We start from the raw sequence: 15,498 nt of genomic DNA on the forward strand, positions 1-15,498 counted from the left end.
TCGGACACGCCGGGCGCTTTGGAGCCATTGGTCAGCAGCTTGCTGCTCATCTGTCTTTTCACGACTGGGCGCTTTCTCCCAGTTGATCGATAATCAATAGCTCCCCCCCCCCCCCCCTCCCCCCGCTGTGATCACCTGAGACTTTCAGATAGAGAGAGAAGCTGTTACCCACTCCTCACCCCATGACTCCTCACCCCATCACCCCTCACCCTCCACTCCTCACTCCTCACTTCTCCACTCCTAGCCCACTCATCACTCCTCTACCCCTCACCCTCCACTCCTCACTTCAACTCCTCACTCCTCACCCCTTCACTCCTCACCCTGTTCTCCTCACTTCAACTCCTCACTCCTCACCTTCCACTCCTCACCACTTCATTCCGCTCCTCACCCCTTTACTCCTCGCCCCTCTGCTCCTCACCCCTTCTCTCCCCACCCTCCACTCCTCACCCTCGGCTCCTCAGTCCCAACTCCTCACTCCTCACCCCTTCACCCCTCACTCCTCCACTCCTCACCCCTTCACTCATCACTCCTCACCCCTCCACTCCTCAGCCCTTCACTCCTCACCCCTTCACTCCTCACTCCTCCACTCCTCACCCCTTCAGTCCTGACTCCTCCACTCCTCACCCCTTCACTCCTCACCCTCCACTCCTCACCCTCCACTCCTCACTCCTCACCCTCCACTCCTCACTCCTCCACCCCTCACCCCTCCACCCCTCACCCCTTCTCTCCTCACCCGTCCACTCCTCAGTCCCAACTCCTCCCTCCTCACCTTCCCCCTCCTCCCCCGCTCCCTGATTGGATGTGAGAGCAGGTCGGGGGAGGGGACCGGCTGTCCTGCCCTCAGATCTCAACAGATAGATGGTGCACTCTGGAGATGGAACCCATAACCTCTGCTAGTTAAACCAGCATTTCTTAAACTATGGCTGGGCCTAAGTGGGTCCGGTCGGAGGTGGCTCACGGCCCGACAACGCACACAGCGGTTTTGTGAAAATGGAACGCCATTTCCATGTGCTCGTAGTTTTTCTGAGTGTGGCGGTTTAGTGCCACAGACGCACTGGAATTGTATTTTGGGGTGGAAAAGTGTTAGAAACCCTTGTCTGCACTGTTCTCATGGTGCTCCACCTCTAGTCCTCCCCTCTCCACAGGACGAGCGAGTGAGAGAGAGAGAGAGAGAGAGAGAGAGAGAGAGAGAGAGAGAGAGAGAGAGAGCAAGAGAGAGAGAGAGCGCAAGAGAGCAAGAGAGAGTGAAAGAGAGAGAGCAAGAGGGCAAGAGAGAAAGAGAGAGAGAGAGACAGAAGGTCAATGGGGGTTTGCGGGAAGATGGGTCGGAGGTCAGGGCTGCAGTTGAAGGTCTCCTAATCACCACCTCACCACACCATGATGAGGTGTGTGTTTGTGTGTATCTGTGGGTGTGTGTGGGTGTGTGTGTGAACGTGTATGTTTCTGTGTTTGTTGGTGTATATATGCATGTGCGCGTGTACCAACGCAACACCGGAGATGTGTGTGCAGGGATCAGAGGTCGCGTGCCAGGGAACCACACCTCCAGTCTGGAACCGACCAATTGGGACGCATCTCAGGCAGGAGCTTGTCTGAGAGGGGACTCTGATTGGAGGAGAGACTATCTGTGGAATCCTTCCAAAGAATCAATGGCAATGTCGATTTTTAAGGATAAGGATTTAAGGATTTTAAGGATATTTACATCATATATGGATCAATAAACAGGGAGTCGCTGGCGTTCACCAGGGGACTGGAACGAAGCTCAATCTTGTGGACGTGTTGTGTGCGTGTTATAGACGTGTTGTGGGCATGTTGTGGACGTGTTGTGTTGTGGACGTGTTGTGTTGTGGACGTGTTGTCGTTGTGTTATAGACGTGTTGTGTTGTTGACGTGTTGTGTTGTGGACGTGTTGTCGTTGTGTTATAGACGTGTTGTGTTGTTGACGTGTTGTGTTGTGGACGTGTTGTCGTTGTGTTATAGACGTGTTGTGTTGTTGACATGTTGTGTTGTGGACGTGTTGTGTTGTGGACGTGTTGTCGTTGTGTTATAGACGTGTTGTGTTGTTGACGTGTTGTGTTGTGGACGTGTTGTGGACGTGTTGTGTTGTGGACGTGTTGTCGTTGTGTTATAGACGTGTTGTGTTGTGGACGTGTTGTGTTGTGGACGTGTTGTCGTTGTGTTATAGACGTGTTGTGTTGTGGACGTGTTGTGGGCGTGTTATAGACGTGTGTCTAGGGGCTGCAGCCTGTAGTCCTGAAGACAGACAGCCCTGTTGTCCTGAAGACAGACAGACAGCCCTGTTGTCCTGAAGACAGACAGACAGCCCTGTGGTCCTGAAGACAGACAGCCAGCCCTGTGGTCCTGAAGACAGACAGCACTGTGGTCCTGAAGACAGACAGCCAGCCCTGTGGTCCTGAAGACAGACAGCACTGTGATCCTGAAGACAGACAGCCAGCCCTGTGGTCCTAAAGACAGACAGCCAGCCCTGTGGTCCTAAAGACAAACAGCCCTGTGTTACAGTCAGACAAACTCCACTTAGTGGAAATGCTATCGGGCTGTTTATGAACCTTATGATACCTGGGGGACAATTACACAGTCTAGTCAGTGTGTGTGTGTGTGTGTGTGTGTGTGTGTCAATGATAATGTCTGCATTTGATAGTGTGTGTGTGTGTTAATGTGAGCTGCTTTAAGATATTGAATAACCAATCAGAGCCTTCGTTCCAGCTGGAGTATTCATCTGCTGATGTGCCCCTGTGTTCATGAATACTGCAGTAATACATGTGGATACATGACTACTGTGTGAATGCTACACATGCTACTGCATTAACACACAACCACACAATAAAACAAAGATACAACACAGAATACACCATGAATACAACGCATAATACTTCATTAATACCGCACATAATACCTCACTACTACGACACACAATACTTTACTAATGCTTCATAATTCTGAATGCATAATTAACGTAGGTTAAGGATAGAGGAGTAGAGAAGAGGAGGAGGGAGGAGATGAGAGGAGGAGAGAATGGGGAGAGGAGAGAAGAGAGGAGGGGAGAAGGGTGCAGGAGGGGAGGAGATGAGGGGGGAGAGGACAGAGGAGGAGAGAATGGGGAGAGGAGGGAAGAGAGGAGGAGAAAAGAGGGCAGGAGGAAAGGAGAGAGGGGAGGAGGGGGGAGAAAGGGAAGGGAGACGCAGGCCAGTCAACCACAAGATGGTGAGTGAGCTGGTTGTCATAGCGACGGTGTTTCTAGGAGCGCATGCTGCACAGGAGGAGAGTGTAGAACTGCACTATATAGAACCGACCATGTTATATAGAACCCTCTGATTGAGCTTGTTATATATATGAAACCGTGTTATAAAGGACTGCATTATAGAACGCTGCTATATAGAACCAACCATGTCAAATATGTGTTATTTGTTAACTACTATATGTATAACCCTATTACATAGAACCATGTTATAGATCTTATATAGAACCCTGTTCTAGAGAACCAGGATTTTATGTAACTGACGTCCATCACAAACCGATCTGAACCAAATGTCAGCTGACTCACCAGCAAGCCCATAGGCACCTTGGGAGATGTAGTCTGCAGTCTCTGGTCTCTCGTTTCTTGTCCCTAGTCGGTTGTCTCTAGCCTCTGGCCCCTAGCCTCTGGTGTCTGGTCTCTGGTCTCTAGAATCTAGTCTCTCTAATCCCTAGTCTCTGGTCTCTAGGCTCTAGACTCTTTGGTCTCTGGTCTCTAGGCTCTAGTCTCTGGTCTCTAGACTCTAGTCTCTTTGGTCTCTGGTCTCTGAACTCTAGTCTCTCTAATCTCTGGTCTCTAGACTCTAGTCTCTCTAGTCTCTGGTCTCTAGACTCTAGTCTCTATGGTCTCTGGTCTCTAGACTCTAGTCTCTTTGGTCTCTGGTCTCTGAACTCTAGTCTCTCTAATCTCTAGTCTCTTTGGTCTTTGGCCTCTGGTCTCTAGACTCTAGTCTCTCTAATCTCTGGTCTCTAGACTCTAGTCTCTTTGGTCTCTAGTCTCCTGTCTCTGGCATCTGGTCTGAAGTCAATACAGAATTAGTATAACTGCACAGAACCATGCTGTAGGACAGAACCAGTCTAGCTGTTAGACTGAACCAGGCGGTAGGACAAATCCAGCCTAGCTGTTGGACTGAACTAGGTGGTACGACAAAACCAACCTAGCTGTTAAACTGAACCAGGCGGTAGGACTTAACCAGCTTAGCTGTTGGACTGAACCAGTCTAAATGACAAAACCAGACCAGCTGTAGGACAGAATCAGACTAGCTGTTGGACTGAACAAGGCACTAGGCCATAACCAGGCTCTAGGACAGAGCCAGGCTGTACGACAGAACTAGACTAGCTGTTGGACAGAGCCAGGCTGCAGGACAGAGCCAGGTGGTATGGCATAACCAGGCTGTAGGGCATAACCAGGCTGTAGGGCATAACCAGGCTGTAGGGCATAACCAGGCTGTAGGACAGAGCCAGGCTGTAGGACAGAGCCGGGCTGTAGGACAGAGCCGGGCTGTAGGACAGAGCCAAGATGATGATCTGAGGAGTTTCCTCCATTCAGAGTTGACTGACCACACAGCTAGGTGGTGGGATGTTCTTGCTGTACATCCACTCAAAACAAGACGAAGAAACAAGACAATGGGTAACAGAATTAGGGCCGCAAATGTGTACGCAAGTAGACAAGCACTCGACAACCGACCGTAAACGATTACAAAAATAATGCAATCGCAAATCGTTTTGTACTCTGTACTCTACTGTTTCCAACACATAATGAAATTACTGACGATTGCGTTTATGCGATAAATAATTGCCGCGACCACATTATCCAGTGTGGCAACTCCGGTTATAGAGTAGACACAGACATAGGAACAGTTCTGATTGTTGTTGGTTCAGAGATTTAATGAATGATTCCTGTAAAACAGAACAAATAATTTTGCAATTACAAAATTATTTTCAATATCACACATTACCAATGAACATGATGGCTAATCAAATAGCTCAACTAGCTCTCCACCTAGCGCATGCAACACATGTGAACACAGAAGAACGGCTAACCAGCTCCCAAATACACAAAAGTCCCAGTGAATGAACACAATTCAAATCATTCCAGCCTACATGTACATTTGTACCATATATCCACCACAGGAATCTTTCCTCATGCACGCATTCACTGTTAAGTGAGGGTGATCAACCGCAGTGTTAGGGTTAACCTCACCCTAACCCTACATCTGAATTCACAGTACCGCGTACCCCACATTCATCAAGATCAGCATCGAGGCTCAAGTGAGACACCACGGTTCATTGCAGAGCTGCTTGCATTTATTCTTCCACGTCACCTTAAAGGAAAATGTCGTCATTTGTCAACCTGGACCCTATTTTACGATCTTTTTGGGTCCCATGGACTAATGTGGGCAACAATTTATGAGATCGGTCAAGTAATGAACGAGAACTCCGCAAATAAAGGGCTGCAATATAATCCTTGGGGGCGATAGTGCCCTGCCAATGTGTGTCCTCTAAAGGTCCTTGTTTTTGGCACTGACAGGCTCCGATTGTATTCCAACGTTATGGAAAGGATCCTTACAGAGGATTGAACTTGTATCTTTACATTTGGCTTGATCTCGGTCTGTTTGCTTTTGTGTTGAACCAAGTCTCGCTCAATGAGAAGTCTTAATCGCTGTTAAGAAGTGTACACCACAAGCTCTACAGCGGTAACAAGCAGGTCAAAAATGATGTGGAGAGTACTGTATAATAGGCATGGGCAAAACGATTATTTTCCGGGAATCAGTTCTTTCAGTTCCTTTCACTATCACAAATCGTTTGTTTGATTCGTTCGTTCAGTTCGTTCAGTCATATGGTCTGTTACGTCATTTGGCAGGGAATCTCAGGTGTCTGGCCTCACCACTTTGCTTTTAAATATGAGGTACGCCCGCAAATGGAGCCTTTTTAAACACCAGAAGGTCTTAGACGGTGACGGTGCTCGGGAAAACAGCTAATTTCTGTAGCATTAGCCTACGACGCCGCTCAAGCATTACACGCGTGGTTTTAAGATGAATAGCCCAAGCTGCCTCAACCACCATGAGAACGTTTTAGACTCAATCAATATAAAGTCGAGGGGAGATGAAGCTCTGTTTGTTACTATCTTTTATTTACGTGACCATATTTTTGTTTTATGTTTTTAAAAAAAGAATCAGTTCTCTTATTTTGGGAATCAGTTCTCGTCATTCACCTTCGGGATTCGTTCGTTCTGACCGAATCATTCGCGAATCGCCCATGCCTACTGTATAAAGTACTGGTTCAACAGACCTTTGTTATGTATACATTCGTGGCAAGCTATCCACAGGATTTGGACCGTATACGTATATACTAATCGATTTTTCTATTTCTTCAATTCCTAAACTGAATATATAGATGGACACAACACAACCCGTGTATCTATATGAAGTGCAGGGCATATTGTATGGACATGTATCTGGATGGGAGAAGGTGTAGTGAGGAAGAATGTTCTCCAGAAGCTGTGCTTAGGTGTGTGTGAGGTGCACTATGTTTATGTGCGTGTGCTCTGTGCTGATGTGCGTGTGCACCGTGTTTTTTTTTCTCGCATTAATGTCTGCGCAAACACAGTTTTCAGTCTGGAGCCATTCCACCGTCTGGGTTACATAATACTGTTGCTTCTGTACTTCACAATCAAATATGTAGGCTCCTTTCTATTATTAAGTCACTTGTTGTGTTTTTCTTTTCTTTTTGAGCTTGCTACATTGAGACTAAGCAGTTCATGAACTAATGCCACCTACGGTATCATCATCCGTTTTATATTCTTCTATAGCACAACACTTTTTTGCTGTCAGCATTTTTCCACAATATTTCTCCAATAACAATAATGACAATGAAAAAAAAGAATGGCTGATTGCAGTGGCGCAGGTAATCCAGTGGTGGCGCTGCACCACGCCTTGACGCATGAAGGAGAAACAGTGATACCTGTTTCTACGTAAAGTGTACTCATACAACCTTTCTCTCTCCCTCTCTCTGTCTGCCTGTCTGTCTGTCTCTGTGCCTGTCTGTCTGCCTGTCTCTCTCTCCTACATCCAGGACCATCACCCCACCCCGTCCCTAAAATCCCCAAATGGTTTCTATCTTAACGACGGTTGCCATGGGAACAGAAGACATGTAGAGGGCAAGCTGTCCAGGAACCTGTTCATCACGTAGAGACCCCCTCCCCCCCCACCCCCTCCCCCTCCTCACCCCCAGCCTCCCCACTCCCCCCCCCTCCCCACCCCTGTCACCGTAAACAGCTGGTTTCCTGGTAAACCGGGGGACTTTTCCCGGCTTTTCATCGAGAAAGGGGTGTGGGTCATGCCTCAGGTGCCATGCGTGTTGCCATGGTGACCAGGCCCTGTGGCCCCTCCCCCCTCCTCCCGTGGTTGGTCCAGCTCTTGTTGTGGTTCCACCACTATGGACCTCAGCTGGCAGCCGCTGCCCCCCCATGCCCCTCCCCCTGCACCTGCTCCAATCAGGCCAGTCGGGTCATCTGCACCAGGAAGACCTTAGACCAGGTGCCAGAGAGCATCTCTGAGAACACACGATACCTCAACCTCCAGGAGAACTCGATTCAGGTACCCATCAGTCATCTGTTCTTTGGCCCATGTATTGTGTTGGCAACGGCATAGAATATATTAAAATGATATCTGGTGATGATGTCGCGATGTCGTGGCGTCGCGAAGACGTGAGGCTGAAATAATGATGTAATGCGTTTGTGTTTGGACCGGTCAGGTGATCAAGTCGGACACGTTCAAACACCTGCGTCACCTGGAGATCCTCCAGCTCTCCAAGAACCACATCCGGCAGATCGAGGTGGGCGCATTCAATGGCCTGCCCAACCTCAACACCCTGGAGCTCTTCGACAACCGGCTGACCGTGGTCCCCTCGCAGGCCTTCGAGTACCTCAGCAAGCTGCGGGAGCTCTGGCTGCGGAACAACCCCATCGAGACGCTGCCGGCGTTTGCCTTCCACCGAGTCCCGTCCCTGCGTCGCCTGGACCTGGGGGAACTCAGGAAGCTGGACTTCATCTCGGAAGCGGCCTTCGAAGGGCTGGTCAACCTGCGGTTCCTCAACCTGGGCATGTGCGGCCTAAAGGACATCCCCAACCTGACGCCGCTGGTCCGCCTGGAGGAGCTGGAGCTGTCGGGGAACCAGCTGGGCATCGTGCGGCCCGGCTCCTTCCAGGGGCTGGTGTCTCTGCGCAAGCTGTGGCTCATGCACTCCAGGGTGTCCGTGATCGAGCGCAACGCCTTCGACGACCTGAAGAACCTGGAGGAGCTCAACCTGTCCCACAACTCGCTGCACTCGCTGCCCCACGACCTGTTCACGCCGCTGCACCAGCTGGAGCGGGTGCACCTCAACCACAACCCCTGGGTGTGCAACTGTGACGTGCTCTGGCTCAGCTGGTGGCTGAAGGAGACGGTGCCCAGCAACACCACCTGCTGCGCCCGCTGCCACGCCCCGCCGGGGCTGAAGGGACGCTACATCGGCGAGCTGGACCAGAGCCACTTCACCTGCTACGCCCCCGTCATCGTGGAGGCCCCGACCGACCTCAACGTCACCGAGGGCATGGCGGCTGAGCTCAAGTGTCGCACGGGGACGTCCATGACCTCCGTCAACTGGCTGACGCCCAACGGCACCCTGATGACCCACGGCTCCTACCGCGTCCGCATCTCGGTTCTCCACGACGGAACGCTGAACTTCACAAACGTCACTGTGCAAGACACGGGCCAGTACACCTGCATGGTGACCAACTCGGCCGGGAACACCACCGCCACGGCGGTGCTGAACGTGTCGGCGTCGGACCCCAGCAACAGCTACAGCTACTTCACCACCGTCACGGTGGAGTCTGTGGAGACGGTGCAGGAGGAGAACTCGGCCCGACAGTACATCAACGAGACCCTCATCGAGTTCCCTGGTCCGACCAGCCAGGGCGGACTGATGGAGGGGGTGACCATCTCCCCCTCGCTGTCCTCCCGCTCCTCCCTCCCCCCACGGGCCAACGTAGGCACGGAGAAGACGGTCACGGACTCCTTTATGGAGGTCACCAACATACCGGGGCTTGACGACGTCATGAAAACCACTAAGATCATCATTGGCTGCTTTGTCGCCATAACTTTCATGGCGGCGGTGATGTTGGTGGTGTTCTACAAGCTGAGGAAGCAGCACCAGATGCACAAGCACCACGGCCCGGCTCGAGCCATAGAGATCATCAACGTGGAGGACGAGATCGGCGCCGGCACGGGCAGCGGCATCTCCGGCGGGTCGACCATGCACTCCGGCGGGGGCGGCGGCGACGGAACCCTGAGGATCCACCACCCAGAGATGGTGAACCTTCCCAACGTGGGACGCTCGGACACGCTCAATCACTACTACAAGACCCACCACTTCAACAACAACGTGATGGGCCTGAGCATCGGCAGCGACGGCGTTGGCCACGGCGGGATCCTCAGCAACAAGAACAACCAGCAGATCCAGGAGATTCCCATCTCCTGCACCTCTGTGCCCATCTCCACATCCAACCTGCTCAACACCTCTGGCAACGGCACCAACCCCAGCGCCATGTCCCTGCCCATGCCCACCATGGGGCTCCACGGCTCCATCAAGGGCTTCATGGCCCAGAACCAGAACCCCCAGATGGAACCGCTGCTCTTCAAGGGGAACTCCAAGGAGAACGTCCAGGAGACTCAGATCTAGAAGAGATGGAACGAGATGGATAGATCGAGCGGGGGAGAAAGAGAAAGTGAGAGAGACGGAGACGGAGCCAGAGAGAAGGGGAGCTGGAGTGGAACACAGAGAGGGGTTTGATGCTGTGTTGGAGAATCATTGACATCACACCAAGAGAGGAGAGACGCTGCAATACTCAAACACACAGACTGCTCAGTGTCCCCACAAAACTGTCACAACGGCCCCTTTGTGTTTGTAGTGAAGCTAGTGGCTGTGGAGCTAACGGGACTTTGCTAAAATGTAAATCTGTGCCAAAGCAACTGTCTCAGTTGTACTCTAATAGGGAACATAGCCTTTCCTGTAGCTCCCTGTGTTTAATATTGGCCAGCCCAGACGAAAGACATTCTCCCCAGAGACACTAAGGACATTAGGGTACACTATTGTAGAGAAACGTCTCTTTTCAAGGCCCAATCTGTCTCAAACTCACCTGGTAGGCTCCATGTTCATGGTAATTATGACGTCATAACAGAAGGACAGGCGGGTACAACCTACTGTGAAAAATACACAAATTATATAAATATATTTTCATTTGAATATGTAACATTGCAGGCTCCAATGCAGAGATATTTTGCGGTGGACGTAAGCTGGTATTGTTTGTTTCTTTGTGACTAAGCAGGGGCGGTGAGGGGGATGGGAGAATATATGAAACATGTTTTGAGTTTGGCTACTTCTCAGAAACATAAGGGCTCAATCGCAACACTCATCGTGAATCTTTGAATTGGCTTAGTGACATGAACTCCATTTAGGTTGTAGGACGGTAAAAACGCAAATCTCTGTTTGACAAACTTTTGTCTGTTGCTTCAGCTGTAGTCATCACAAACTTTTTGTGTTCTGAGAGTATATTATGTATTTTGTAAAAGCCAGCTTCTTGGTTTTGGAAATGAAAGCTCCGATCCTTCAAAGCCAGCAACTGAAAAAGTTTAAATGATGTTCCACAAGCAGACGCCGTGAGGTCATCTGACGCAGTGACCTATATGGGCAGAGAAAGTGGTGACAGTGTGTTATTGAATCTGACCAGTAGGCAGAACTTTGCTTTTTGAAAGAAATGTGATCTCTTTGCTGTCATAGGATGGACCAGCAGTATTCAAGGAAGGATGTGACGTCCATATTTGGTCGACTGGATTGAACGAATGGAAATGTACAGTATAATAATAATAGTAATGTTTGGTTGTACCACAATTGTAAGATTCACATTTTTACAGTGTAACTTTCATATGTTAAAAAAGACCATTTACGCTTCTTGCGTTCCCGCGATGTATTCCTTTATTTTGGTTAGTTTGATATAATGTGTTTAGTTGTCTAGCCATGTATCATTACGTGTGAAATAAATCAATCATATATTGGGTCGTGACTTGTCGTACTGGGAGCAGGCGTTGCCCTGACCTCACAGGAATAAGGAGTCACTGGAGGTGTTGCAGAGTTGAGGAGGAGATGGATATTTAGGGGTGTTATGAGTATGTATGATATAAGGATTTATTGAGATGTATATATTTATACAGTATGCATAATGTCTGGATGTGTTTGAATGAGCCTATATGTTTGTATGATATAAATATATATGAGCGTATATATGTGGATGATGTCCGGATATATAGGAGCGTTTCTGCATGTAAAATAATTAAGTATTAATGTATTAATAATTAAGTATGAATGATATCTGATGATATAGGAGCATATACATATATATAGGTTGTATGATATCTGGATACATAGGAGTGTATATATATATATATATGTATGATATCGGAACATATAGGAGTGTATACGTATGTATGGTATCTGAATATAGGAGTGTATACGTATGTATGGTATCTGAATATATAGGAGTGTATACGGGTGTATGGTATCTGAATATATAGGAGTGTATACGGGTGTATGGTATCTGAATATATAGGAGTGTATACGGGTGTATGGTATCTGAATATATAGGAGTGTATACAGGAGTATGAGGTCTGGATATGTAGGAGCCTATAAGTATCCAGGGACTGCGTCATTGTGTTATTATGGTCTGTCTCTGCAGTAATGAGCCCTTTCAGTGGCAGGATTTACATCCCAGAATTACCATGGTGACGGTGATGGCTGTGAGTAATAGCGTTTAAAGTGTTGTCCTCTGTTAGCTAACCGCTGGTCAGACACGATGTCACCTGGATCCAACCAACCACTGACACATCTGCCTGTTCCCCCCTAGGTCCTCTCACCGTCATGGGCCCGAAACACAACCATTGTTGAATTTAGATTTGGATCAGGGTTAGGAATAGGGTGGAGTGGGTTAGGGTTAGGGTGGTAACCATTAGGGTGGGTTAGGGTTAGGGTAGTTGAGATTTGGCTGTAGCTGGTGAGGGTTATGGGGGATAGCATTAGGGTGGGTTAGGGTTAGGTTGGGTTAGGGTTAGGGTGGGTTAGGGTTAGCATTATGTTGGGTTATTGTTGTTAGCATTAGGTTTTGTTAGGGTTGGGGTGGTTAGCGTTAGGGTGAGGGTGGTTAGCATTAGGTTTTGTTAGGGTTGGGGTGGTTAGCGTTAGGGTTAGGGTGGTTAGCGTTAGGGTGGTTAGCGTTAGGGTGGGTTAGGGTTAGGGTGGTTAGCGTTAGGGTTAGGGTGGTTAGCATTAGGGTGGTTGGGATTTGGGTGTTGCTGGTTAGGGTTATGGTGGTTACGATTAGGGTGCACGATTAAGGGTTTTGATAGTTCTATTGGTTATGATTAGGGTGTTGTGGGTAAGGGTGAGGGTGGTTAGAGTTATTGTTGACTGGGTTAGGGATTGCCTTAGGGTAGTTAGGGTCTAGGTATAGGATTTATGTGCAGGAGATTGATTGAATGGATACTGTTCAAACAGTTTTCTGGTCTTGTGCCTTCAAGGGATCTGTAGATGTCTCTTATTTATTAGGAACAAGAGGCAAGAAGCTACGCTATGGACGCAAATTTTCAACTATGTTTGACCCTTACGTGTATACCCCTTTGAAACATCTGTCTTTAAAACATCCAAACGAACTATGTGGCACGCATTTGTACACACAAACACACACACAGATGGGTTGAGGTGTGATGTCAGAGAGGATCAGGTGTCTGTGTGTTTCATATGGAGTCAGAACGCACGGTCAGCTGCATAACAAACAAGGAACCCGTGCTAGTACACTCTTCATCATGCTCTTCATCACTCTGTGGTGTTTCCATGGTTTCCATCCTAGCAGTAGTAATGCATTCAGGAAGAGATACATAGGGGATCCAACAGAAAGAGGACCTTGTAGGGAACATGTTGTCCACAGAGTTACGAGAGCGAAGGAAAGAGGAAATGCTTTAGGAAGTGTACTCCAGTTTCCCCGAAGAGGTTTTGCAGGGAGAGAGAGAGAGAGAGAGAGAGAGAGAGAGAGAGAGAGAGAGAGAGAGAGAGGAAGAGAGAGAGAGAGAGGGGGGGGGGGGGGAGGCTGCTGCATTGAGATGACCAAGCCACCTACTGGTCTTCAGAGGTAAGCTATGATGTTCTCCACAACAAGATAAAGATAATTGAATGAGAGAAGAAGACAAGACAAGGACCTTAACACTGTGCGTGTGTGTGTGTGTGTGTGTGTGTGTGTGTGTGTGTGTGTGTGTGTGTGTGTGTGTGTGTGTGTGTGTGTGTGTGTGTGTGTGTGTGTGTGTGGTGTGTGTTTGTGTGTGTGTTTTTTTTTGTGTGTGTGTGTGTGTGTGTGATTATCACAAGCCCTGTTTATAGCGAAGGAAGGGAACTTCGAGTCGTCTTTGTGGTTTAAAATATCTTTCAACAGTCGGCTCCCAAATGATTCTAAAAATACTCTTAACGTCGAACTGGAGGCTGTGTGGGGTGTGTGAGTGTGTTCATTTATTATGCATCATAACTATTTCTGACGTTTTAAGACTGGGCCATGGATCTAGAAACCAGGTTATGACCCGAGTTTAGGTTTAAGTTCAGGTTAAACATATGTTTCTATATATGGGAAGCAAGCCATGCTTTCATAGCATCCCCAGTGTGCTATGCTATCTTAGCATGCATGTGTCTCTATATGGTTAACTAGCACGCTATGCTACCTTAGCATGCATGTGTCTCTTTAACGTAAGTAGAAAGAGAGGAAGGAGGTTGGAGGAGATAATGAGGAGGAGAAGAGGCCAGAGAGGAGAGGATAGAGGAGAGGGAGAGAGAGAAGCAGGAAGAGAGAGAGGAGAGGGGGAAAGAGGAGGAGAGGAGAGCAGGGAGGGAGATGCCGACTGAGGAGAGAGGGAAAGAGGAGTAGAGTGGAGGAGAGAGAAGAGGGGGAGGGAGGAGGAGGGAGAGAGGAGGAGGAAAGGGGGGAGAGAGGAGAAGAGGGGTATGGGGAGAAGCGAGGAGGTGATGGTTGTCATGCAGGAGGCGGAGTGGATTGGAACAGCGTTGCCATTCACACATAGACGTGACTCGCATGGCCAACACCTGCACCACCGCTACACCCCAGCACCTAACTCACCCCAACACCTGCTACACCTTAACACCTGACCCACCCCAACTCACTTACTCCACCCTACTACCACCTATCCCATTCTAACAACCCCCCTTAACTAGCCAACCCGACCACTCTCCTCCTCCTCTCCGCCTGGTCTCCTCCTCCTCGCCTCCTCCTCCAGATCTCTGAGCTCAACACAGGATAGCAGAAGGGGATGAGAGACGGGAGGAGGTGCAATGAGAGGAGAGGCGATAGGAGAGGAGCGGAGGGGTGTGTCCCTTCTGTTAGCTACCATTAGCATTAGCATTGTTCCCACATCCTCTAGAAGAAACCTCTCCCCCTCCCTCCCTCCCTCCCCTCTCTATCTCTCTCTCTTCCTCTCTAGCTCTCCCTCAGTCTCTCGCTCGCCCGCCTGCGTCCTCTCTTCCCTGTTCCTGCAGCAGTGTTGCCATAGCAACTGAGAAATTTAGAAATACCTCTGTCCTTTAGAGAAACAGAGGAGAGAAGAAGAGAGGAGAGGAGAGGAGAGAGCTAGAGGGAGAGAGAGAGAGAGAGAGAGAGAGAGAGAGAGAGAGAGAGAGAGAGAGAGAGAGAGAGGTGGCGTGTGAAAGATGGAGCATCGTAGAGACTGTTAATTAAAACACAGGCCAAGTGTCTGCAACACACACACACACACTTCGTTCTAATCAGTTGACAAGATACAACGGTTGGGTTAGGGGCAAAGGTGTGTGTGTGTGTGTGTATGTTTGTGTGTGTGTGTGTGTGTGTGTGTGTGTGTGTGTGTGTGTGTGTGAGACCAAGAGAGAATGTGTGTGTGTGTGTGTGTGTGTGTGTGGGGGGGGGGTATCCATGTGTTCTGGATGTCTCCATTTGTAGTGAGGCTGCTGTTTCCATGACAACGGCCATCTTAAAATAGCACTGCACTCTCGCTCTCTCCCTCTCTCTTTCTCTCTCTCTCTCTCTATATAGCACTGCACTCTCGCTCTCTCGCTTTTGCTATCTCTCTCTCTCTCTCCCCCTCCCCCTCCCCTTCCCCTGCCAACATGCATCAGCCTCAGCGTTGCTATGACGACCACTGCGAAAATCACTGCAATTATTTCAACAAAGAAAAAACACAACAGCAACCATAGGGAGAGAGAGAGAGGAATAGACTGCGAGAGGGAGAGAGACAGAGAGAGAGACAGAGAGAGAGAGAGAGAGAGCGAGAGAGAGAGAGAGAGAAAGAGACAGACTGAAGAAGGATGGAGGAAGGGAGATAGAGGGCCAGGGAAAAGACATCTCTATAT

At 49.1% G+C, this 15,498-nt stretch overlaps 1 protein-coding gene across 1 annotated transcript in view; it reads left to right on the plus strand.

Moving 5' to 3' along the window:
- LOC311355660 (leucine-rich repeat-containing protein 4B-like) overlaps positions 1-11,121 on the plus strand; it is a 46,268-nt gene extending 35,147 nt beyond the window's left edge. The window contains exons 2-3 of the mRNA XM_084475462.1: positions 7,105-7,628; positions 7,786-11,121. Of these exons, the coding sequence (XP_084331588.1) occupies positions 7,383-7,628; positions 7,786-9,750 (2,211 nt within the window). The 5' untranslated portion in view covers positions 7,105-7,382 and the 3' untranslated portion in view covers positions 9,751-11,121. The remainder of the gene's footprint in view (positions 1-7,104; positions 7,629-7,785) is intronic.
- The last annotated feature ends 4,377 nt before the right edge of the window (positions 11,122-15,498 follow it).

This window comes from Micromesistius poutassou, assembly GCF_964030765.1.
Source record: "Micromesistius poutassou genome assembly, chromosome: 11".
NCBI lineage: Eukaryota > Metazoa > Chordata > Actinopteri > Gadiformes > Gadidae > Micromesistius > Micromesistius poutassou.